At 35.8% G+C, this 26,289-nt stretch overlaps 1 protein-coding gene across 6 annotated transcripts in view; it reads right to left on the reverse strand.

The window, feature by feature from the left end:
* LOC143243587 (ecotropic viral integration site 5 ortholog-like) overlaps positions 1 to 26,289 on the reverse strand; it is a 49,882-nt gene that overhangs the window by 19,285 nt on the left and 4,308 nt on the right. For 2 of the 6 annotated variants that reach the window (XR_013024693.1, XM_076487285.1), the window contains exons 2-4: positions 9,769 to 10,058; positions 2,368 to 2,575; positions 210 to 509 (exon numbers count right to left, since the gene is read on the reverse strand). Coding sequence is in view for 5 of the 6 variants with exons in the window: in XM_076487285.1 (XP_076343400.1) it covers positions 210 to 509; positions 2,368 to 2,575; positions 9,769 to 9,929 (669 nt within the window). In the remaining variant the exon portion in view is untranslated. Of the gene's footprint in view, positions 1 to 209; positions 510 to 2,367; positions 2,576 to 4,640; positions 4,806 to 6,148; positions 6,740 to 9,768; positions 10,059 to 13,880; positions 13,943 to 17,977; positions 17,997 to 26,289 lie in introns of those variants that run through there. The other 4 variants (XM_076487287.1, XM_076487286.1, XM_076487288.1 and 1 more) reach the window with 4 other exon arrangements.

Consider the following 26,289-nt stretch of genomic DNA (forward strand, 5'->3'; position numbering starts at 1 on the left):
ATACAGCTCCCACAACTATATGAGGCCTACTTTGTTTGTTTTGATCTTTTGAAAAGGAATGGTAAGCCATGTATTCAGCTAAACTAGTCTGTTGCAACAAGAACTGTGAGTCAAAAGACAGACTAAACATCAACTTTTGTTCAGTGAAAGTCACATTTTTGGTGAACAAAAAACATGAACAAAGAATAAAAAAAATCATTGTTCTTTACCTGTAACAGAAGCAGCCCAACAATGAAGGCACTTCCCTGACAATATCCCACTTCTCTGTCATGAAGTGAGTAAGCTTTCATCACATTAAACAAGCTTTCTTGGCCTGGCCCGTCCTTCTCTCTGAAAAATTCATGTTCCGGATACGTTCGAGCAATGTCTCTTCTGATAACTTTCTCACATGGTGAAGAGTTCTTCATGTATTCTGCATACTGATGTTTAGCAGGACAATTCTGAGCATTACATAAAAGTTGCCAAGCAATTCCTCTGAAGTGATGTGGTATACCTTTTCTTACTTGTTCCTATAAAAGTAAACATAACTTACGAAGTCTCCTCACACAAATCATCTGCATCATACTGAATTACTTAACATCTCAATAATAAAACATATGTTCAAAGTTTTTTGTTTTGAATATTCAAATAGGCCAATGAAAATGTTAATAAAAATGAAATCCATTTCAGTCTATCACCCCCCCAAACAAAACTGATGTCATTAGAAAATGTAAATGATTTAAACAGCCAAGGTTGCTAACAATATAATTTATAGTTATAAAACACTTATGAGAAAACCTAATATTTGTCAATACAAGTTCCATACGTAACAAAAAAAAATCCTTCATTTACATTGTAGATACCATATTAGCAGTCTTATATTCATCAAAATGTTATTTTGAGAAACTAAATGTTTTCCACTTGTTCTTCTATTCACCTTTGTTTGGCATTCCATGATATATCAGATGACAGCCAGGGGCTGAAACAAACTCTCTAAATTTCTTCAAAACAGTTTTATTTTTACCATAATCAAATTTAAAATGTACTCTAACACCAATACATAATTTTATAATCCTATCCCATCAAAATGTTCTCTCTGACCAAATTTACCCAGGTAAACACCAGTAAAAAGACATCATGTACTCATTCATCACATCAAAACTGTCAATGGTTTAGCTAAATGGCACATTGTTTTTCCTTGACATTTTTGTATCTGCTATTCACTTTGGCTAAAAAAAACTTGTTACATTTCACGTTCTTCACTAGCAATGTTAATTCTTTTCCCATGCTCTCATGACAGTTTATTTTACCTCTTCCTTTTACTTTACAATCCTACCAACAACTTCATTTTCTTAATTACCCGCTGCTGATTTGGATAAAGATACCCCAATAAATATTGTATATCTTAACTTTCTAAAAACTTGATAAGGTGCTTTAAAAATGGATCAGTGGTAGAAAAGGTTCTTATGAAATTTATGTAATAAAACTTTCAGTGGAAAAATATTTGCTTGTTGTTAAGAAGCAAAATGTGGTCATCACAAACAGATGTATCCTGACTGACAGAGTGCAATGAGTGGGGTTCCTCAGGATTTGTTTTCTGGTCTTTGATGCTCACCTTCAATAATATAATATTGAATAATAATAATAATATTTCACCTGGTTAAAATAATTACTTGGACAGAAATGTTTCCAAACTTTCTGATGACAAAACTTCTGAGATCTGCTGATTTTGTTAAGTTTCTCTCTACTTGAGATCATTTACAGGAAGTCGGTAAAAGTGCAGAAAACAAGTTTCAATACTAAGAGTGAAGTGAAATTAATTACGTGGAAATTTGGAAAAGAACTGCTTCCTGATAGTGTTCTCAAAAATTAAAAGATTTAAATGTGATTAATAAAAAATATCTGAAACATTTAGCATAATCTCCAATTTTAGAGAAAATAATTTAAGTTCTTAAAACTACATATATATATAAAGATAACCCTAAGCTTGCATGTGTGCTACTTTATATATATATACATAAAACAGTGTTTTCAGTTTTAGTCCCCTGAATACAAAAAAACAATCTGACATGCTCAAAAGAGTACAGAAACAGGCTAATATCATGATATAAAGATGTTAATCATGAACCACTGTTATATTAAATAAAAATCACATATTACATTAATAATAATAATACCAAAGGAGTAGGACCATGCAGGCAGTTTAATAGTTGAAACTCATCACAAAACAGCATCATTGCAATACAATTCTTAGGAACATAAATCACTTTTATTTCCTTATAATAACATACACACACACAGGAGTAATTTTAAAACATTATGAAATATGGAGCAACACATTAATTACACATACATACGCAACACGAAAAACATTAAAATATCACTTACTTTAACAAACAAATTCTTTTTCTTTATGTGGTACTCCCAGTCATTGACAATTCTTCCCCAGATGACCCAGACATCTTCCAGCTGCTCATCCTCTGTTGCCATACCATGATAACTTTGAGAAGACTGAACAGAGACTAGACTAGCATCAGATGATTTTCGGGAGTGAGTGTGTGTCATATTTAAAGACTTTGAGTCTGATTCCAAAATTCTAAGATAAAAGAATAAACACCAATCAATACGTAATTATAGCATAATATCAGCATATTTTTCATAAGTGTGTGGAACATAAGATGTGCTACAATCTTCATTTTGGAAATTCATAAAAGGATTTGTTACAAATTATTATCAGCCCGTGGTTTGTTTGTTTTGTTTTTTGAATTTTGCACAAAGCTACTCAAGGGCTATCTGCACTAGCCATCCCTAGTTTAACAGTGTAATACTAGAGGGAAGGCAGTTAGTCATCACCACTCACTGCCAACTCTTGGGCTACTCTTTTACCAACGAATAGTGGGACTGACCGTCACATTATAATGCCCCCATAACTGAAAGAACAAGCATGTTTGGTGCAACGGGGATTTGAACCCGCGACCCTCAGATTAAGAGTCGAACGCCTTAACCCACCTGGTCATCAGCCTGTGGAGTAACATTACACAAACCACCTATCCAAGGATCATACCTCACCAGCATATGCCACTATATACCTCAACATTTGAATTTAACTTTGAATTTTAGATACACTTAAAGTTTTTTACCTTTGTTAATATAGTACAACAGTGAAAGGTAAGAGCATGTGTACAGGTAATTCACCATTTGTAGTCTGTACTAGTTAACACATTTTGAAGACTTGCACAAGCAATACATGAAATTTATTTGAGTTTTCTGTGTTTATTTCACACAATTCAAGTGAACTTAAGAGTTGAGGTTGAAATTATTAAATAGGTGACTTTCATAAATAACTGTAAAAATTATACATGAAGCACCTTTGTTCTTCTTTTGGGATAGAAATAATGAAATAAGATTACATTCACTCAAAGAACAGCTGTCACAAAGATTACATTCACTCAAGGGACAGCTGTCATGAAGATTACATTCCCTTGTGTAAGGTTCTCTATCCTCATATATTGTTTATTATTTAATACACACAATATGTTCACTTTCATTGGTCAAAGGAATATTGATTGAACATGCATTCCCAATCAGTAAAGTCAACTAAAAAGATGAAATTATTTAAGCAAAGTCGAATTCCTTGGAAATGTAATATTTCAATCTCTATTCTTTAGAGCTCCTGAACACAACATTTATCATGTAAAATATGTTAATTTTTTCATCCTGCAAGTACTGCAGCACACACAGCAGCCTACATTTTTTTTTCTTCACAGAAATGTATTACTAATTTATCAATTAGAATTCATACATCCTTATTAACAGAAATGTTTATGTCTTTGGTTTATCCTACGGTGTGGAAACACAAGATCTCTGTGAACTGAATTTTTCAGATAGGTTATCTACATGAAAAGATGTAAAACAACAACACACTCCTCATTAAAATAACCAATTCCTGACTTTATAAACTCAAACATCTTTCACTAAAAATACAATCAGTTCTAACAAATTATCCAGAAAAGCCAAGGATCTCATAAAAATGAACCCAGAACTTTCTATTTTCTATCTTCTCCACCAAATGATGGTTTGACCAATTTACCACATCCAGATGTTTTAGAGAACAAACATCATGTTACTTTGATGTAACATTACAGCCCTTGTTTCAGACAAAGGATTTTACTTATAAAATTATTTTAACCAAGAACATTCACTTAATTGGAAACAAACACAACATATATAAAATCATTGAAAACATTTATCTTTGTTATGAACATCTAATTGTACAGAAACATTTCTTAGACCAAAGACAATTACATGATCCTTCAGCAAACCTACTTTATGGTTAGTCAAATTTTTACTCACATATTTTACCATCACTTGGTAACTACCACAAACAAAATCTCTCCAATAATGCATTCCACCCTTGACATTCTTTTAGGTAGACACACTAAAAACTGTATGTTCAATCAACACAATGGATCAGAACCAACTGTGTATTATTAGTATATTGACAACATGTATCTGACTCTCCACTGGCATTTCACAACATTAACATATGTACAAGACAATGATCTGACCACTAGCATACATTAAAAAGCAACACATTCAAGTACACACCCATTTCATGAATCCTCACATATGAACAATAACAGAGTCAATACCTTACTCACAATTTGTTTAAGTACACAGTCTATGTAGTGGTGAAACTTCCCACAATAAAAAGTACGATAAGTTTCATTTTTTAAGAGAGAATATCACGCTTCTCTCGTCCACGATGCAGCCATCCAAATCAATTCATAAACCCAGGGACAAACACTCCACACTACACAGCAAGAACACACTTCAGCTAACAAACATCAGACCAATGAGAAGATGTTACACTGAAGACTGAAGACCCTACAATTAAATGTTTTCAAGAACTGATTACTGTTCACAGAGATAACAGAAACCCAAAGAAATCCTAGAACACAGCAACCTTTAACAAAAACACAACACATCAAGCACTCAAACATGTATATGAAACAGTTGTGTAACCTACCCACACATAAACAGCACTAAACATGTGAGAAAATTTACTATTTCTTATTCCTATAGTCTAATGGCAGTGGTAAATCTGCTAATCTCCAGGATTTGATACCAGTGGTAGGCACAACGTAAATAATTTACTGTGTAACATTTTCCTTAACAAATACAACTTAACATAAAAAAATCCTTTACAGTGCTATCAAATGTATCATTTTTTGTGTAACTTGTAAAAAAATGCAATAGTTTACACATTGAACAAACAGGCTGCTGAATGAGAGATCCTAGTTACATACAGGATGAACACGCCATTGATTGGGTGATCCTAGTTTGCACAATGGACAAATAGACCACTGATTGGATGACATAGTACATGAACATTTCATCAACCACCACCACACAGGTGAGAACTTTTCGACTTTGAATATTAAATGTGCTACACAAAGAACTATCTGTGTTCTGCCCACCAGAAACTCAGTGTCTAGCATTGTAATCCAAAAGGTATGCCACTGGGGAGCAGAATGAAAGTTAATGTATAATCTGGGAACCTTACAACCATCTAGTTTAAATGAAAGTTGTTTTTTATTGCATAATTTCATTTATTTTTCCCATACTCTTTTACTTTTCATTTGTACTTTTCCATCTTACTTATTGCTTTCATTTTTATGAGTTTTATTATATTAATATAAAAGATGTAACTTTGAAAATAAGTTCTGTAATCAGTACTAAAAACATTGTACTCACAACTGTTGAATTTGGTAAACTTAAAAAAATGTACGTACGTGTATACTCTAATCTTATGTATAACACTTGATGGTTATGTAACTATTTTTAATTGCTCAATCTTTGTTGCCTGTGCAATTAATTATATTTAATTTGTGATATAAATAAGTAGTGTGGGAGTATTGAAAATGCTGAAAAATTGTTCCACATTATTGAAAACTATGTCAGAAAGAACAATAAATACTAAAATGTTATTGTTTACCCTAATAAGCAAGTGATTTTATTATAGCAAATCCACATTACATTATGTACTGTGTCCAATGAGAAGAATCGAACCTCTAATTTTAGCGTTGTAAATCCGTAGACAACATTAACATTATAGAATGACCACATTCGAAACTATTACTCTCTTTAACTTCAGTCTGATGATTACCTTTTAAATCTACTCCAGTTTACTGGCGAATCAGGTATATTCAATCGCCATGGGTTCATCAATCGCGACATCGAAGTCACACTGAAGAGGGGAATTGTGTCACTATTACAGCAACAGTTATTTGTAACATGCTCATGTTAGGCCTAGTAACCTTATGTTGAGATCTTTTACTACTTTAATTTTCCAAAAACGGTTTTCGTCTGAAAAATTAGTTTCGAGATTTCACATCTATATCCGATGCACAAGTTATACATTAATTCCTCGTTATGAGAAAAAGCAAGTTTCGTCGTTAAATTCAAGTTTATCAGTTTATGAACAAATAAGAACGCTCGCTACTTAGAATCTGGCCTACTTCAACTCTAAATCCGAAGCGAAAGGCTTTACTTTGCTACAAAGCTACACAAAATATTCATCACAACGTTCTGAAAAGCAGAGGCTTGCCTCTAGAACTGCATAATTGAGTTTGGGTAGATTTTACTGAAGAATTAATTACTAGGCTGGAAATTTCAATCAAACTGTTTTAACTTTCTCTACTCCCATACGCGGATACTACGCCAGACACAAAGAAGCACGTGATTATCGCCTTGGGCTAATGGATTTTGAGGAAGAGAGGTGAACATTACATCAAGTCCTCCTATCGTTAAATAAATTTTATTTAAAAAAACAAACTATAACAGGTTTGTAATTTGTACTCTATATTGAATCAAAACACGGATTTGAGATTTTTTAAATTCAAAATAATAATAATAATATGTGTGAAGAAAACAAGGTGATTAAAGTTAAAACTTAAGGAAGCATTTATTTTGCCATTTCAAATGAATACCTTTACGTATGTTTGAGCAAAAAATTACTCATTGAAGACGAAACCCCAAATTTTAGCGAAATAAGCCTTGAGTTGAGCCATCAAAGATTCACATTAATACCAAAGAGTCTTACTAACAATACGATTACATGGAAAAATTGTCATTATAATTTATGTCGATTAATTTAACTCATTGCTTTTTGTTTAACAACTTCTTTCTTAGTATAATTACATACATATCCTCTCAGTGGCTAAACGGTATGTTTAGTGACTTAAAACGCTAATAGTTGGAGTGAAGTTTTCTTGACTTAAAAAAACAACACTAAATTTCACAACAACATACACACGGTCACTAGAGTTACATACCCACAATGCGTTTCTGTGGTATTTTTAGTTGCAACTGTATATAGTTCGTTAATGACTCAGCCCTACAGAAGTTTTTGTTGTTTTGTGTTTCCGTCTTCTTGCTACGCTGGCTGAATTACACACGTTAACTTTAATAGCTGCAACTTAACGCGTCCATAAACTCACAATTAATATTTCCTTACATATACAGTAAAATGCACACGTCACTGGCACAACAGCACTGTCCGAAGTAATAATGTATCTGTATATATGCCATCACATAGATAATATTATTTGCATTTCGATTGATTTTTCTGTGGTGGTGAGACGAGGGCACAGTTGAATATCGTTTAATTTAACGCAGAAAGCCCTCGAATAGCTCTGCGCGAGATTCAAAAACATATTGTTTAATTTTGTCACCAAAGCGAACTGTGTACGCTCTAACTTCCACAGCAACGTGACATTTCTTTATCCTTAAACTAAGATCGCTGTGAGGCCGTTTCGATTACAGAGACACACTGTAACCTTGAACACGGTGAATCAGTCGCTTACATGGTCACGTGACCTATAATTATACTGGTTCTTAACTGTGATTCAGTTCCGGTGGAGAGAATTTTTTTACTGCTAATTCAAAAACAGAAAAGACGACTGATTTGGTGATTCAGCTTTCTTTTCCTCTCACGTGATGCATAAATACACATATGTGATATATTTATATAGAACATAACAGTACAGTTTAAGATATGTTATCAATAACATCACTCTAGGATCAGAAGTCTGTAGGGTTCAGATACAGATATCCTTTGTTTAGAATCAGAAGTCTGTAAGGTTCAGATACAGATATCCTTTGTTTAGAATCAGAAGTCTGTAGGGTTCAGATACAGATATCCTTTGTTTAGAACCATCGTCCGAAGGGAAGATAGCTAACCAGCAACACTCGCAGCCAAAAACGTCTCGTTTATTTCACCTTTTCAACCGAATAAAAGGATGCACTCTACCAGCTGAAAGTAAGGGTGTGTTAAACAGTATCATGTGTGAAACTCCATACTTCTGGGAAAACATCATAACAAACTAACCGCTAGGTCACAGCAAACCCTAACGTTAAATTAAACACTGTACTCAATATTTTTGTTCTTACATGTAGTATCTACTAAAGTGGCCTAACAGAATTCTTAGGACAACTTTTTCTTTTTCCACCAGTGTTTTAATAGACCACAGTAAAATATAAATAGAATCGGTAATAAATAAGGAAGCCGTTACACTGAAATAAATCTTTGTACACACTACATCCAACATCGTCTTTCTAAACTTAAAAAATACAGTTAATATATGATCTTCACCGTACCTTGGGTTATAAAAATACACTGAAGTGACACAACAATAATATACTTGTACACTGAAGTGACACAATAATAATATACTTACACACTGAAGTGAAACAATAATAATATACTTACACACTGAAATGAAACAATAATAATATACTTACACACTGAAATGAAACAATAATAATATACTTACACACTGAAGTGAAACAACAATAATATACTTACACACTGAAGTGAAACAATAATATACTTACACACTGAAGTGAAACAACAATAATATACTTACACACTGAAGTGAAACAACAATAATATACTTACACACTGAAGTGAAACAACAATAATATACTTACACACTGAAGTGAAACAATAATAATATACTTACACACTGAAGTGAAACAATAATATACTTACACACTGAAGTGACACAACAATAATATACTTGTACACTGAAGTGAAACAACAATTATATACTTGTACACTGAAGTGAAACAACAATAATATACTTGTACACTGAAGTGAAACAATAATAATATACTTACACACTGAAGTGAAACAATAATATACTTACACACTGAAGTGAAACAATAAGAACATGTTTACACAACGAAGTAACACAATGAGAGCATGCTTGTCACAACGTATGGTAAATGGTGAAACAACAGCAATCTTCAACGATTATTAATCGTCTACAACGATGTCAATCAATTTTTTTCAAGAATATTGAAATAACATTGATGAAACTTTGTAGAATGGACGGCAACTGCCCGTTGTCCTCTACACTTGTGTCTCCACAACAGGCAGTTGTCCTCTACATTTGTGTCTCCACAACAGGCAGTTGCCGTCCATTCTACAAAGTTTCATCATGAATATTCTGCCCAAACAATCTATCACCGAAATAACATTAGTTGTACAGCTAATAACTAGGGTTAGAAATACACGCAGTGGTCAGAGTGCCCGGTCGGTGAATACGAAGATTCATGAAGCGACACTCGTTACTGCAAAAACACACTCCACACTGTTTGGACTGTGGGGTGTGGGAGAGTGCTTTAACCTGGCTGCTTTTCCACAAGTTTATCTGTTGAGAAATATGTGGTGGAAGGGTTATTATATAACTGAAGTAGAAATTGTAAAAGAGACAGACAGACCTATTCTGTTCTTCAAGACGAGCTAAAAGTTGGAGGTCCTCCTTGCTCAAAGATTGACGTTTATCGATGTTTAGTATCCCGTTTGCTGACGTCTTGAAAGGCGTATTGGGGACCGAACAAGTCGAAGATCCCGTCGTTAGGTTAACACGAACTTCGCTCATGTTGAAACTTCTACCAGTAGTAACACGTATTTTACATCAGGCATCACCTGGTGGGTGGGATCTCATTCTCGGACCAGACTAGTTTTTTTAGACATCTCGGTGAGGAGAAAAAATTGAAGGTCCTGCATTCTAATGAAGAGAAAAAAAAAGTTTATATATCGAACAACCTGCATGTTAGATGACAATAAATAAAAAGCTTGAGAGAATATAAACTAGGAAGGCAGTGTTCTTACTCAAACTTTTAACAGTTATTATATTTACTTCCAGGTATACAGTCACCATCAACTTCCACCAATATAAAATCTGGTGCTGACACCACTATGTGGTAACAGACACTACTTCTATCGATATAAAAATTTTAAATGGATTAAAAATGAGCTTTCCAAAAATAAAAATTGACGAAAATGAAACAAAGAGGATTTGTTTCTTGATATTCGCACCGACAGACTGGAAAAAAGGCAACTAGATTAATCGAATAGTGGGATTTGACAGTCATTCATATAACGCACTCAAGGCTTCAAAATGCGGTGACTATGCTGCAATGGAATTCAAATCACCAGATTCACAGTTTGGCAGGTTAATTGCTAAGCAACGCTTGGCTCTTGGAAAGAGACTGAATGGATAGAAAAAGTTTTAGCCCAAATGTAAACTGGAACACCACACCTAATTAAATTATAGGGCTGTCATGCATATAATTTACTTTCGGCCGTTTAGTTTGCTTACATTTATTCAAAACTTCTTAATAACCACATTAATATGTTGAAATATCACACTATTTGTTTTCCAGGTAAAACAGGATCAAGTAATTTAACGAAGCACTGCTTGTTGAAACTTACTTGTCAGTTCACAATTTTATTGAAGTTATTTAACAAACTTCATTTCTTAATGTCTGATAAATAAATACGTTTATTGCTTTATAACATATCATAAACGACTCTTTTTTTTTTTTATCTTAAGCGCAGAGCTACACAATAGGCTACCTTGTGCTGTGCCCACCACAGGTGTAGAGACCCGCTTTGTAGCGTTACAAGGCATTCACACTTACAAGTGAATCAGTGAATGGTATCATAAAAGATTTCTTTGTTTTCAAGCACAAAACGACACAATGGCCCGCCACGGGTATCGAAAACCGGGTTTCCGAGTTATAAGCCTTCAGAGTAACTAGAGGGAGTAACGTAGGATATTTATGCATCTCTACTGGAAAAAATATACAACTCCAACAAAAACAAAAATTAGAAAACTCTAGAAATAACCCAAACATTTATAGAAGAAAAGTGCGTTTTCCTTTGAACGTGTGTCAAAACGTGTCTACATAATCTGCACGTGCATAATGGGTCGATGCTACATATCCAATCAGTTTAAAATCATACTGGCTGACAAAATAAGCATCTAGGAAGTAAAGTACAATTCTCGATTCTAAAATTAGCAAATATACCCTAAATTCACCACAAGTTCTAACAACGTACATTTGGATCGAAATTGCACGTGCACTATTTTTCTTTAGTGTGTAAAGTTACAATCTACAAACACGGTTAGCGTGCAATGACCCTTTCTAGCAGAATATATGCTCAGTCGTAAATTAACCATCTTTATATAGTGGCATTTTTATGTGCTCACCCAACAAAACGAGCCCTTACACGCCGATTTTTTACCCTTCGCTGCGTTTCAATTCATCCATATGTTGTAAGAAACCAAACTCATTGAGTTTTCAAGAGTTCACAAAATCTATAAACTTTAAGGCAGTTTTAATGTAGTGTAAAAGTCAGATAACGACAGAATTCCAAAAAGTCCTACGTGAACCTACATTTTTCATCTAAGACCTAACATTTTTCAGCATTCATAAGTTTCACTGTTAATGCACTTTTCTTATTAGTTTATTTGCTTTTGAATTTCGCGCAAAGCTACAGGAGGGCTATCTGCGCTAGCCGTCCCTAATTTAGCAGTGTAAAACTAGAGAAAAGGCAGCTAGTCATCACCACCCACCGCCAACTCTTGGGTTACTCTTTTACCAAAGAATAGTGGTGATTTACTGTTATATTATAACGCCCCATGGCTGAAAGGGCGAGAATGTTTAGTGTGACGGAAATTCGAGCCCGCGACTCTCAGACTACGAGTCGAGTGCCTTAACCACGTGGCCATGTAGATAATCATCTTTCTCAACAGAAACAAAAACATATCGTCCATAAATATTACGACCTCCCCGCCCACACATATACATTACTAGAGTTGTTTGTTTTCGGATATTCGAGCAAATCTTTGGAAGAGCTCTCTGCACTAGTTGTCCTTAACTTTGGAACTACAGGAATAGCAGCTAGTTAACAACACTTACTGACAACTCGTTTAATCAAATAGTTTTGCCCATCACACTTAAAACACACTCAGTCCTACAGCCTGCGCAGAGCGATCTTTTTTTTTTTTCAGCAATGGGAGACGGACCGTGAACACCCAGTCCTGCATGCTCGCTAACTAGCAGGCCACGCCCAACCCTAAATAATCTGAGTATCCTGTATGAAACTCAAAAGACAACAACGTAAAGTAACTTAATTTTGGAATACAAATAAGATAGCAATTTAGTCCCGGTGACCCAGCGGCAAACGTTTGGACTTGTAACGCTGTGGGCAAAGGGAAGACAGCCCATTGTATAGCCTTGAGGTTAAACACGCAATAACACTAAATGGACGAAAACTAGATCGCCTATTAGTTCGTTTGACATAACACGTACAAAGCGAAGAGTTACAAAATGGGCTGTCTATGTTGTGCCCGCTGAGGGAATGTTGAATTACAAGAGATCTTAGATGGCTCGAGCATAAAGAAATCTAGCCTGAAACTGTAGCCCTCTGCGAAATCCGTCGTTACCAGAAGTCAACTGATCTAGTTTATCAGCAAGATCAGTCTAAGGTTCCAGAGACCTGACGTAATAGTTCTTCAGGAGGCCAGTGGGGCCTACTTCGTGGGTATCTTCAAAGACACCAACCATCCAAACGACCATTATACCAATTGCGATGAAAGAAGGAAGAGGTCTTCGAAGTACCTAATCCTCCAGGATCCGAACTAGAGGATGGATCTAAATTCTGATCCAGAGATCGAAAAGCTCAATCCTTACTGTTGAGTCACCGGTTGAAACATAAGTAATCACATATTAAGGGTTTATTTTGTCTGTAGTTAAACAAAGAGCCACACAATAGGTTATCTGTGTTCGGCCAACCACGAGTATGAAAATCTAGTCTCTAGCATTGCAAGTCCGCTGTGCAATTGGAGAATCCACATATAGTAAGATAAATGTTTGTTTTCAAATTTCGCGCAAAGCTACACGAGAGCTATTTGCGTTAGCCGTCCCCAATTTAACAGTGTAAGACTAGAGGAAAGGCAACTAGTCATAACCACCCACCGCCAACTCTTGGGCTACTCTTTTACCAACGAATAGTGGGATTGACCGTCACATTATAACGCCCCCACAACTGAAAGAACGAGCATATTTGGTGTGACGGAGATTTGAACCCACGATTCTCAGATTACGAGTCAAGCGCCTTTACCACGTGGCTATAGAGGGCCAGAAACAGACATGTCACAACAAAATGAAATCGTTATAGAAGTAAAAAAATGAACAGAACATCTCGTTTCTTCGCCCTATTCACATATACATTATATACACAAGAATGCTATATTAAAGAGAACATTCTTTTCTCGTAGTTCTAAATTATAGTAGATTTCACCGTCTTCATCTGGAGTATATATTGGGTGGTAGCCTAATCAAACAGTAACCTAAACACGACTGAAAATGTTGGTTGAATACAAGTAATCTAACTCTCTTGTACATGTTACATAATCTCCTATCTTGTAAGAAGAACTAACCAATCGCAGGAAAACAAGAACAACAAACAATAGCTAGTAAAACATAGACAAATGCACAGGAAAGTACATAAACAGAGTTTAAACCCACGGGCTTCTTACCCAAGGCCGCATTATTTCGTAAATGTCAATGATAGGTGTGCCATTCGGCTATAAAATATACCTCACCAGCTGCCGTCCACGATGTGTATCTTTAGCTCGGAAGTGAGCCAGAAATTCCAACATACATGGCCTGTTGGCTTTTATCAACTCTCTAAAGAACGCCATTCCTCTTCTGTGCCGCCCGTGGGACACTGATTACAAAATAAGCGCCTTATTCACCACAAAGAACCACTGGTCTGGTCGTAGAGGCAGGGTGTCCAAGCTCCAACGAGGAGTTCTTCCTGCGATTGGTTAACCCTTTTACAAGTCAAAAGGTTACGTAACATCTACACGACATTGGATTATTTGTGTTCAACCAATATTTTCAATCGTGTTTAGGTTACTATTTGATTAAACTACCACCCAATATTTACTCCTAATGAAACCGGTGAAAGAAACCTGAATTTTTACGCTAATGTTGAAATCTACCATAATTTACATATTATATGTATACACACACAAACTAACTGGCTTAAATTTATATTACTAACTTCGATAAAACGAGTTTTCTGTTACGGTTCAACAGGTAAAAGAATTGTTTTCTTACTTTACGAGTTCCAGGTGTTGCTACCGTCAAACATGTATTAGACTCAGAAGGTATATATATATAACCATGGCAACAAAACGATAACAGCAAAAACAACTTTTGACACGTGTATGTAAAGTAAATGAACATTTAATTTGTGGATGTTTCGGAACATACAGATTCTACCTTCTACCAAAACATTTATAAAGTTTAAACATTTTATAAAGTAATAGAATAGAGAAAAAGTGAAGTGAATTAAAATACGATTAAATAAGCAAAGGATATGATAATACACAATACAAGTATTCAGAATAGGCTTAACTGTAGTGAAGGTTCGTTATTGTTTAAACCTGGGAATCCAGTTGTTATAAATAAGGTTTCTAAACTTCTATTACCAATGTCGAATGAATCTGTAGCTAGGTCTATAACACAGTTACATCAACAACTCCAATAATAAAAAACACAAAAGGGTTTCCTTAACTCCAAAGAATCTCCAAATACGTGTTTCTTTGTCGTAGAATTTATCACGTAATGGATGAAGAAACGTTTTAAGAGTGACGGTCAATTTGTTTTGTTTAAGAGCAAAGCCACATTAAGCTATCCACTATGTTCACGACAGGTCAAATGCTATTAGTAAATCAAAAGAGTTAGTTGTGGATTGGCTGTTCTCCCTTCTTAATCTATCAGTTCAGACAACCATATAACGAGATTTTTAGACAAACAGACACTATAGTCGTCTACACCAAAAAGATGTAACTTTTATGTAACAGTTCTGTTATGTAACAGACTGCAAACATAACATTAAACATGCGAGCGACCGCTGATTAGGTAGGTATGTCGAATCACGTGTGGCTCCGTTATTGTCTTTAGCGAGATCAGCCAGCTTAAATTATTATATCTAGACTTATATTTAAATATTAGACTTTATAAATAGGAAGCTTTGAAAGTAACAGAAGTAGATACTAGATGCATACAGACTTAAAACAATAATATTCCTTGTAGATATTTCAAGACACAATATCTTAAACTGGGTGAAGGTATTGTTGTAATGTGTACTATTGTTGGGTTATTTGACAAATATAATGTCAGCCCAGTTCACATAACAGTAACGAATTTATAAATTTCATTAACTTTTGATATAAGTTACGTCCACTTTGACACAAGTTGTAAGCTGAAATTCATAACAGAAACTCCTCAACAAATGATATGTCTAACTTATATAAACTTTTTAACATAAACTTGTCGTTATCCGATTGATAACAAAACCACCAGGTTCTCGAACATACACGAGACCACTTCCTGTAACTCTGAAATGTATTTCTCATTCAATACTTCACTGATCTTGTATTTATATCGCACTTTTGTTCCAACATACTGCACACAATTTCTACATTTTAAATTTCATGAAATGTACAGATATTTAATGCGCTCTCTACAAAACAAATATCTAAATGAACATATTAAAATTATATATATTCTCACTTTTGTAAGTTTCGCATAATTTCTTTTACTCACCATCTAACTCAAGTATTTTCATGGCGAGATAGAAAGTTAGTTTTCTTATTGTTACCGTCATAAGTATCCGAGTTGTATTCTGTTTGCTTTCATTCGTGCTCCTTATGATAGTTTGAAATGTGTTTACGTGACTTAAACTGTAATTGTTACTTGCACGAGTGTATGTTTCGTACACATGCGCCTTGGCATTCAAAATCGAAAACCTCTAAAGTTATTTCACTGGGCTAAACATTGAATATTCTGTTTAATTGAAGTGTAAGACTTGAGAGTTCCGTGTGGATAAAGTAACTAAATTTGTCTAACTTCATATACATATGTAGTAATACGTATCTACCTGGATGTGTATGGGTCACTTAAAATTACAGCCACAAATCTTTCTGTGAAAGTTTTTGTTTTGTTTTTGAGGGCCATTTGTGCTAGCTGCCCTTACTTTAGCAGTGTCAGACTAGTCATCACCACCCACCGCCAACTCTTGGGCTACTTTTTCCAACGAATAGGGGGATTGACCGTTACATTATAACGCTTCCACAGCTGAATGGGCGAGCGTGTTTGGCATGACGGAGATTCGACATCGCGAACCTCATATCGCGAGTCGAAGGCCTTAACCACCTGGCCATTCGGGGCCCTGTGAAAGTTAAACACGTACATCTGAACATTTATAGCTCTTCCCTTCTCTCAACCGGTGGGTGGATTTCACACTTGTTCATTCTTTGATGTATGTATACTTTTCCTGCATGAATGCTCTTCTGTCGTATCCATTTATTTGAAACATGTTACGTTTAAACCAAAGACACACAATTAAAGATTAGAGTTCATCTCTAAAGGCTCTCGTATACTGTTTATAATAAAGTTTAAAGTTCATCTCTTATACTTTTTTATAACAAGTTAAAGGCTCATGTCTTAAGTTTCTCACACATTGCTTAGTATAAATTTAAAAGTTCATATATTAAGATTGCCATTCGTTTTTTATTATAACATTAAATGTCCATCCGTAAAGGCCCTCATACATTATTGCAAAGTTCAAATTGTATTTCCATCTCAAACTTAATACTCCTAAACCTTTAATAACACTGCATAACATTTTTTTTTTTTAATGTTTCGCTTCCTGAAAAGTTTTTGCTGATTGTGACAGGTACGTAGTGGGTATGTACAAATATAGTTTTGGTTTTGCTTCATCACGTAGGAACTCTGAGAAATAGACAGTTAACTGTTAACCGGCAATAACGTATTTAATTGCGTTTATGTTTCTAATACGCTATTAAATTCAACATAATTAAAGTATTTTGCTCCTCATTTTCGTTTGTATTCAACGTCCGGTGCATCACATTGCAGCGTCCAACAGTAGTCAGCAATCATTGACGGATTCCAGTTGCCCTAGCATCGTTTTTCCATTGTAGCAAAACTGAAGATTTCGATGAAACGGTACGTGATGGGCAAATTTGGATGTGATTTTCGTGATCAGCAGCCAAAATCTATAAGGAACACCCAACAGTGTTCAAGAAGCAAAAACTTTGTTGTGCAGTGTTATATATGTAAACGGTGACAACGAGTTTGTCTTTCAGGCTCTCATCAGTTTTCAATATAATGTGAGCTAAGAAGTTTTCAGCTGGTTACAAAGTTACGAGCTAATAAATTTTATCCTAGTTACAGATTTAAGAGCTAATAAGTTTTAAACTAGTTACAAGTTTAAGAGGTAATAAGTTTTAACTAATTATAGATTTACGAGCTAATTAGTTTGAGCTTACACATTCAAGACATTTTTAGTTATACCTGCTTTTAAATTATATCTAAATTAAATTATAAATGAATATATTTTTTTTTCAATATCTAAAACCAACTACTTATGCCATCTTGTCTTAGAAATCTTTCTGGTGGAAAAGTCGCTCAATAAATACTGTATCTTTAGGTAGAACACCACACACTAACATTTCTGGCCTTTTGCCTGTAAAGAAACGTAGGTATCACATATTCACTTCGGCACAATATAATATTGAATAATACACATCTACACGCCTACCCAACACTGAAAGCCTTCAGTAAAGACACAGCCTCATGGGAAGTTGATAGATATGAGACAGAAGAAATGGAACAGAGGTGAGAAAGTTGGCGGTTGAACACTTCTCGCCTGTTTAACAAATGTCGATCGATAAAGTCGGAGGAGCGCGTTGGATCGTCTGGTCTCGTGTAATTAATTACAAGGTTACGGAAAGCACACCACGTGCTTAACCGTATTCAGTAGACAAAGTGTTTATACATTATGTAAAGGCACTAGAAATGCATCAGTTTTCCAATCTTATCTCCGGGGGTTCTGACAGTTAAAGCTGTAGACATTACGTGATTTTACCCAGATTACTATTGTTATCATATATAGTAGTATTTTTTTTCAAAAGTGGGGGCCGTGAAGCTTTTGCTGGAAGACAGTAAAAGTAAAATAAAAATGGGGCCGAAAGTGGGGGTCGTTGTATTTATTAAACGATACAATATGTCGAGAGTTTTTATTTATTTTTATTACGAACCCCTTATGTTAGCGTTGTAAGTCTGTATCGGAGACTTTCAGCACATGACAGTTATAAACCAGACTTTAAAATATGGAAGGTACGACGAACACCTTGTGTTATGCGCGATGAAATCACCACAACACTGGCTTGTCGTAGTTACGTCATAATGTTGGTAAACAGCCAAACAGACAGTAAGTTATAAAAAACTGGTTTGGTTTAGAATTTCGCGCAAAGCTACATGAGGGCTATCTACCTCTATTTAGTAGTGTAAGAACTAGACGAAAGGCAACTAGTCATCTCCACCCACCGCCAACTCTTTTACTAGTGAATAGTGGGACTGACCGTCACATTATAACGTTCCCATGACTGAAAGGTCGAGCATGTTTGGTGTGACGAGGATTCGAACCCGCAACCCTCAGGTTACGAGTCGAGCGCCCCAACCACCTGGCCCTACAATAGACTGATAATGTATTTGCCTTTTTCACGGTAAGACAGGCGCCTTTTCTATTAATTCGAAAGATAAAACACGTGTTATCAATTTCACGATGTCATCAACAAAACACTATACTTCATAATCACTCCAAGTAATCAGTTTTCTGTGGAAGTTACCTCACAACTAAAAGAACGTAAAAAAGTAACCATTAAACACAAACTATACAGTGAAAGCGAACATTTTTTTATTTCTCCGTGCCTTATCACGCTCTGTTTGGTATTACTATCAAAAATCATCCTAAAAATGAAACAAGAAAAGGAAATAGGGCAGGTCTTCGACACGGAGATGAAGTGGTTAACTCACGAAAGTGTCTCGCTTTCGTCTGACTCATAATGAAAAGTATTCGAAGAAAAGAACGTCAGCAATAAGAAAAGAAACTGCAGAGCACGAGACAATGAAGTGAAAGGAGAAGAGATGAACAATTTGAATAAAATACAATTATGTGGACATTTTTATAGGTATGTTGGAAAATTAAACATATATATATATATATATATTCGGTATACGTTTTGACAATATCTGTTCGCTTCAGGGTAAACAATTACAGTGTTCTCCGGAGAGTGAGATTTATTAGCCAGTGATTTTACAGTTTCTGCATCAATAATTTAAGGTTGTATATTTATGCAAAATAACAGACATAAGTTTAACCTGGATTCAAGTTCATGCATGAATATTTTTTGTTTTTGAATTTTGCACAAAGCTACACGAGGGCTCTATGCGCTAGCCTTCCCTGATTTAGCAGTGTAAGACAAGAGGGAAGGCAGCTTATCACCACCACCAACTCTTGGGCTACTCTTTTGCCAACGAATAGTGTGATTGACTGTCACATTATAACGCCCCCACAAAAAACAACAACAAGAAACTTAATCCTGTTTTCAAGAAACCTGTGTAAATTTCACAATAGAGAAGAGATCAAATTACTATTAACATCGTACCTAAAGTGAGACTATACACGATTTTGTGTGTTTGGAATTAAGCACAAAGCTACACAATGGACTATCTGTGCTCTGCCCACTACGAGTATCGAAACCCGGTTTCCAGCGTTAAGTCCGCAGACATGCCGCTATGCCACTAGGGGACGATCTGTCCATTATTTTAACATCTGTAAAAGAAGTTTATTTTCAGCCACGTGTTCAAACACAAAGAAACAGGGCTTCGAAGGTTCTTCGAACATTGTAAACACCTGTCGACCGATTTCTTCCAAGAATTATCACAAAATATGACATTCGAGTTAATACCAAATTTATTCAAAAACCAGGCACAAAACTAAGGTCTATACTATGTAAGAACTACACTGACAAACACAACACCAACATTATTTATAAAATACAATGTGATAATTGCCACGACTTCTATATTGGAGAAACAAGTAGAAAAATGGAAACCAGATTCAAAGAACATAAAAAGTCACCTTCACACGTTTTCTAACACTGCAAGTCAAATAAACACAACATAACCATAGAAAACACTCAAATACTAAATAAAGAAACAAACATAAACAAACGCAAAATTAAAGAAGCCTTACTTATACAACAACTTAAACCCAAAATAAACCAATATAAAGGAACGCTTTTATACCTATATTAATACGAGGTCTGTTAAAAATACGCGGACTGACGTCATAAAACAAAATGTACTTTAAATAAAGTTACAGGTCTGGGACCCCTTCAAGGTACTCTCCTCCCCAACGCACACACTTATCCCAACGGTGTTTCCACTTGTTGAAACAGTCCTGGTACGCTTCTTTTGTAATGTCCTCCAGCAACTTCGTCGCATTTGCCTTAATCTCGGGAATCGTCTCAAATCTTCTTCCTTTCAAGGGTCTTTTGAGTTTGGGGAACAAGAAAAAATCGCAAGGAGCAAGGTCAGGTGAACAGGGGGGTGGGGAAGAACAGTGATCGAGTGTTTGGCCAAAAAACTCACGAGTTCTGAGGGCTGAATGGGCTGGAGCGTTGTCGTGATGGAAAAACCAGTCGCCACTCCTCCACATTTCTGGCCCTTTGCGACGGATGGCGTCCCTCAGACGTTTCAGAACTTCAATGTAGTAAGTCTGGTTCACTGTGAAGCCTTCAGGGAGGTGCTCGTGGTGAACAACACCCTTAGCATCGAAGGGAAACTGTCAGCATCACCTTGACCTTGGATCGAACTTGGCGAGCTTTTTTGAATCTGGGGGATGTCTCACCCATCCACTGGAACGATTGGACCTTCGTTTCAATGTCATAACCATAAACCCATGATTCATCACCTGTTATGATCCTTGACAAGAAGTTTTCATCTTCTTCTGAACGATGAAGCAGTTCCTGCCAAACGTGGACGCGATGGGCTTTTTGTTCGTCCGTCATCAGGCGTGGCACAAATTTCGCAGCAACGCGGTGCATCTTCAATTTTTCGGTCAAAATCTCGTAACAAGATCCAACTGATATCCCACACTCTTCAGCAAGCTCCCTGACAGTCAGACGTCGATTTGCACGCACCAGGGTGTTGATTTTGTGGATGTGTGGGTCGTCAGTTGACGTGGAAGAACGTCCAGGACGCTTATCATCTTCAATGGACTGTCGACCATCCTTAAAACGTTCATGCCGTACGCTTCATAGCAACATCACCGTAAGCCGTGTTAAGCATAGCAAAAGTTTCAGTCGCAGATTTTCCAAGTTTAACACAAAATTTCACAGCAAGACGTTGCTCCTTCAGGTCATTCATTCTGAAATCCGCCAAACGAAAAAATCGCACTTCACTTGAAACCGCGTAGCTAATACACAAATGAAGATACCTGCAATCGGGAAATGGCGTCGTAATCAGCTGATCTGTGCGAACCTAGCGACACCAAGCGGATTCCTCTGGAACCAACGCAATTCAAACAGTCCGCGTATTTTTTTAACAGACCTCGTATAATAAAATAAATAAAATTATATATTCAAACATCTAACACCGCCCTCTACATTCCGACACTCAGTTACACAACCCCTTCCAAACATGTGGTCAGCTTCCGGTCAGTTACCTCTTTCTTTGTGAACCTGACGATGACCGAAGAAGGTCGAAACGTTGTTCGCTCATCTATGTAAAATATTTTCTCAACCCAAACGAGCCGTTTCTGCATATATATTTCTCTACAAGTGGGTTTTCTCGACATCACTGATTATCACAGTCTTTAACTAGAATTTGATACACAGATCTCAAAATGCCCTTGCCAACAAATCTAGTGATACATTCTGCCGTAGTTTACTCGCTGATAGGAAACAAAAAATTCACATCTAAATCCACGTTCTTTCTTTAGTTGTGTCTGATAGTTTGTTTCAATGATATGTTAAAGCCTCATAATACGAAAGATATCTTAAAACCGAAACGTTTTTGGTAAAACAAGTATACTTGTAATGAGTCAGACACAAAACATTATCTAACCTCGAAAACATGTCATCGCCTAAACAATTAGAAAAATCATCTTTTTTATTGCGCTATAACATGTATGGTACTTTTCACCTATTGTTGTTTAGTCAAGTGCCCTGGGAGGATCGGGTGCACCCTGGGACTATACCTCCCTCATTGGGTGTCCCTGGGTGAAACCCATATTAATTTTTCAGTAGAATTTGGCACGGGAGTTAGGAAAACCCATTACGTCCTGCAGTTAACTAAATGCGGGTGACAACAGTTCGTTCGCACACACCAGCAGCTCTTTTCAGACCATGTCGATAAATGTATTACGCAGATTTTTTCATACTTTCTGGTATATACTTTTTTTTTGTTCATTGTCAACATAAAGTATTGTTAACACAAACATTTCCATAGATACCGACGTGAAAAATATGGCATTAATCATGTTACAATTAAGTTAAAATACAACAACTCTGTATCTACAGTTTTGCGAAGTAGTAAATGGTCACGGGTTACATAGGTAGTTTTAATAGATTTAATAGCGAGAAGTGTTCAAGTCTATTATAATCATATGTGGTAAAGTTTTTCGGGGTTATTAATGATGTATCTTTGTTAAGGGTGTCTGACATCATGGGAATGTTTGTGTACCTGGGAACTCTGTATGCTTTAGTGTGATTATTAATGATTTTTGTATCGTCTGTAACTTTTGTACGTGTAATTTGGTTACATTTAACCATGATGGGTGGGCAGGTATATTTCACCACTGGATATATGTTTTATAGATTTTAAATGTTTCAGGTCGTAGAGCCTACTTTTTCAGTTACACATCGCATGTAATTAGCTCTCTGCCAGATTTTTTTTCTAACTTCGTTTATAAGCTCAATTATGACAAAATCGTAGTTTAGACCCAATAATTTAGCTCGTGACTGTCTGAAGAAAACCTCAGGAAAGATATAATTTTGGGGGCTGTTGGTACTTAATGTTTTCATTCTCAGTAATATGGTTCATGTTCCTTTTTTTTTTTTAGGGGTTGAGTTTATCTTGATTTTCCACCTTATGGTACGTCTTCATAAGGATTCAGGCAGGTAGGGTCAGGGTCAGTGTTGACCTCTACCTTCCTATCAGAAACTGTTACTTTGATCACACTGTTACTGGATCCTAGGTAATGCCCCTTGTTACTCTGTTGCATTACTCGAGGTATAAGTATGTTAAGTTTTGTTTATTATCTGCAGTTTTTAAATAACAAACTCCTTTTGTCGTACCATGTCCAATACATGGGGTAATATTAACTCATTTTCATAAGCTTCACACATGCATGATCACACAATTAGTCCATGTTCACAATACAGTCCCGTTTAGCAGTCAAACACGCACACACAGAATCGTATTTTTACATATAAAACGTTTTTAAAAATAGAGGTATATATGTATTTAGGATTCATTTAGCCTAACAGCGTATGACCTGCAAGTTTCTTATTCATTGTGGTATGATGTTAGGTAGAAACTTGTGTATTGCATGTGGTATTAGATGGTGTAGATGTTTTTTGTTTTAAGTTTTATGATGTTCCTGTTGGTTTATTATACCAGCAGAAACACTGGTCTTCCAGGCAAGTATAACTGCTATTTCCTGTTGAAAGCTATTGGGCCTAAAACCTTTTCTGGAACTGTCTGACAGTTCTATAGCAGTGTACTGGTACTTCACATTCAATAATATTTAATATCCATTATAAAAATGAATTTATTTAAATTTTAGTTTTAAAATGAGGTATCATTACAGCGTCACATTATAGAGTAAGTTTTATCGAAGTATTTCTTTGTAGACACAGTTATCAATGGAAGTGCCTCGCTTTTCTCTTACAACACTCATGAGGTTTTAACTAAATAAATGTTTATAAGTTTGTATTTTAATGGTTTAATATTTGAAACTTGCTCATTTTCTGTAATTTTTATTGGTTAAATCTGAAACATATTTTTGTGTAAATTTTAGTTGTTTTATTTCTTGCTGCTTAGCTATAAAAATATTACCCAGTTTTGAATGGTGATGGTCGGTGAGGTAGTTTCGGTTTGGCTTGTTTTGAATTTCGCGCAAAGCTACACGAGGGCTATCTGTGCTAGCCGTCCCTAATTTTGCAGTGTAAAACTAAAGTCATCATCACCCACCGCCAACTCTTGGACTACTCTTTTACCAACGAATAATAGGATTTACCGTAACATTATAACTCCCCCACGGCTGAAAGGGCGAGCAGGTCTGGAGTTATGGGGATTTGAACCTGCGACCCTCAGATTACGAATCAAGTGCCTTAACCACCTGGCCATGCCGGGCCGGTAGTTTCGGAGATCCGATTTTTGGATGTATACGTCACAAGCTTCATTATAATAAGATCTTGAAGAAAGCCCTTGATTGTGTTTGAAACTGGTGTTGCTGTTACTCTCACTGTCATTGTTTGTACTCAGTCTGTTGGTGAAACATACAGATCTGTGTTTCTTGTTCTGTTATCTCCTAGTATGTTATTCGTGTTGTTGTATGTTCTTGGGTTTTCTTTATCGGGATCTGGAAGGGTTAGGTAGATAATGTCATTTGATTAGAGGTGTATCAGCGCTAACCATCCCTAATTTAGCAGGAATATAGTAGATGGGAGACAGCTAGGCAACAACATCCACCGCCAACTCTTAGTCTGTTTCCTTTACCAACGAATAGTGGGATTGTCCATATTTATAATGCCCCTCATGGCTGAAAGGGCGAACATGTTTGGTGATTGGGATTCGAACCTGCGACCCTCAGAGTGGAAACCCAGCGCCTTAACCACTAGGCCTTGTCTTATCATATCGACTGATGATATATCAGTAAAGAGGCTTAACTTCAAAGTTACTCTTACTGGTCTGTTTATTACACCAGTTTCAGGTACTGTAATTACATCAAGACACAGGCCTTTATGGAAGTGTTATTGAGCTCAGTTGCTAACACGAACAACACCAATTACATTTGATATCAGACGTAAAATATGTTTGTTGAAAACACTTGTTTTTATTAGCCAGAAGCAAATCGCATGGAATTCACTATATAACACAAATTTTGTTCCTAGATCCTGCGTGTTATTTTTTAATTGCTTATGTTTTAAAAGTACAGAAAATGACCATTATTCCCTTCAAACTTTGTTTTTGTGACCTGGATAATGAAATTTAGACATTAACCTATTTTCTATGTAAAAACGGTCAGATTTGAACATTTTCATTTACACAATAAATGAATTTACTGACTAAAACATATGAATCAAGATTTACAGCTATTTATACTGAAGAACAAAAATGTTTAGAAGTGAGTTGTTTCTCGAGATTTGCGGCTGTAATGTAAATCACTTTCACGTATCTGGCAGAGTGGATACAGGGAGCTCAGGTCACAAAAGCTTATTTCTTTTTTGTTTGTTTGTTTTTGAATTTCGCACAAAGCTACTCGAGGGCTATCTGTGCTAGCCGTCCCTAATTTAGCAGTGTAAGACTAGAGGGAAGGCAACTAGTCATCACCACCCACCGCCAACTCTTGGGCTACTCTTTTACCAACGAATAGTGGGATTGACCGTCACATTATAGCGACCCTCAAATTACGAGTCGCACGCCTTAACACGCTTGGCCATCACAAAAGCAAAGTCTGAAGAGAAAAATAGGTCTTTTCCATTTACTTTAGGCATAAGCAATTGAGAAATAACACTTTCTGGCCAGGAACAAGAAAAAAATTTTGTTACTTGGCGTTATTTAAGTTCTAAGTTAAAACCAAGAAAAGAAAGAAGTAAATACATAACACTTCCTTTCCATAGCTGTAAAAATATTAACAGTACCGATACTGCTTTAATTTAAAAATATTAACAGTACTGATACTGCTTTAATTTAAAACACTTATAACGACTCTTGGGTTTTAAAAAGAAAATAAATGAAAGCACAACCGAAGATGTTTTCTCTAACATGAGTTTGTTG

Source organism: Tachypleus tridentatus, chromosome 2 (genome assembly GCF_004210375.1).
Source record: "Tachypleus tridentatus isolate NWPU-2018 chromosome 2, ASM421037v1, whole genome shotgun sequence".
NCBI classification, from domain to species: Eukaryota; Metazoa; Arthropoda; class Merostomata; order Xiphosura; family Limulidae; genus Tachypleus; species Tachypleus tridentatus.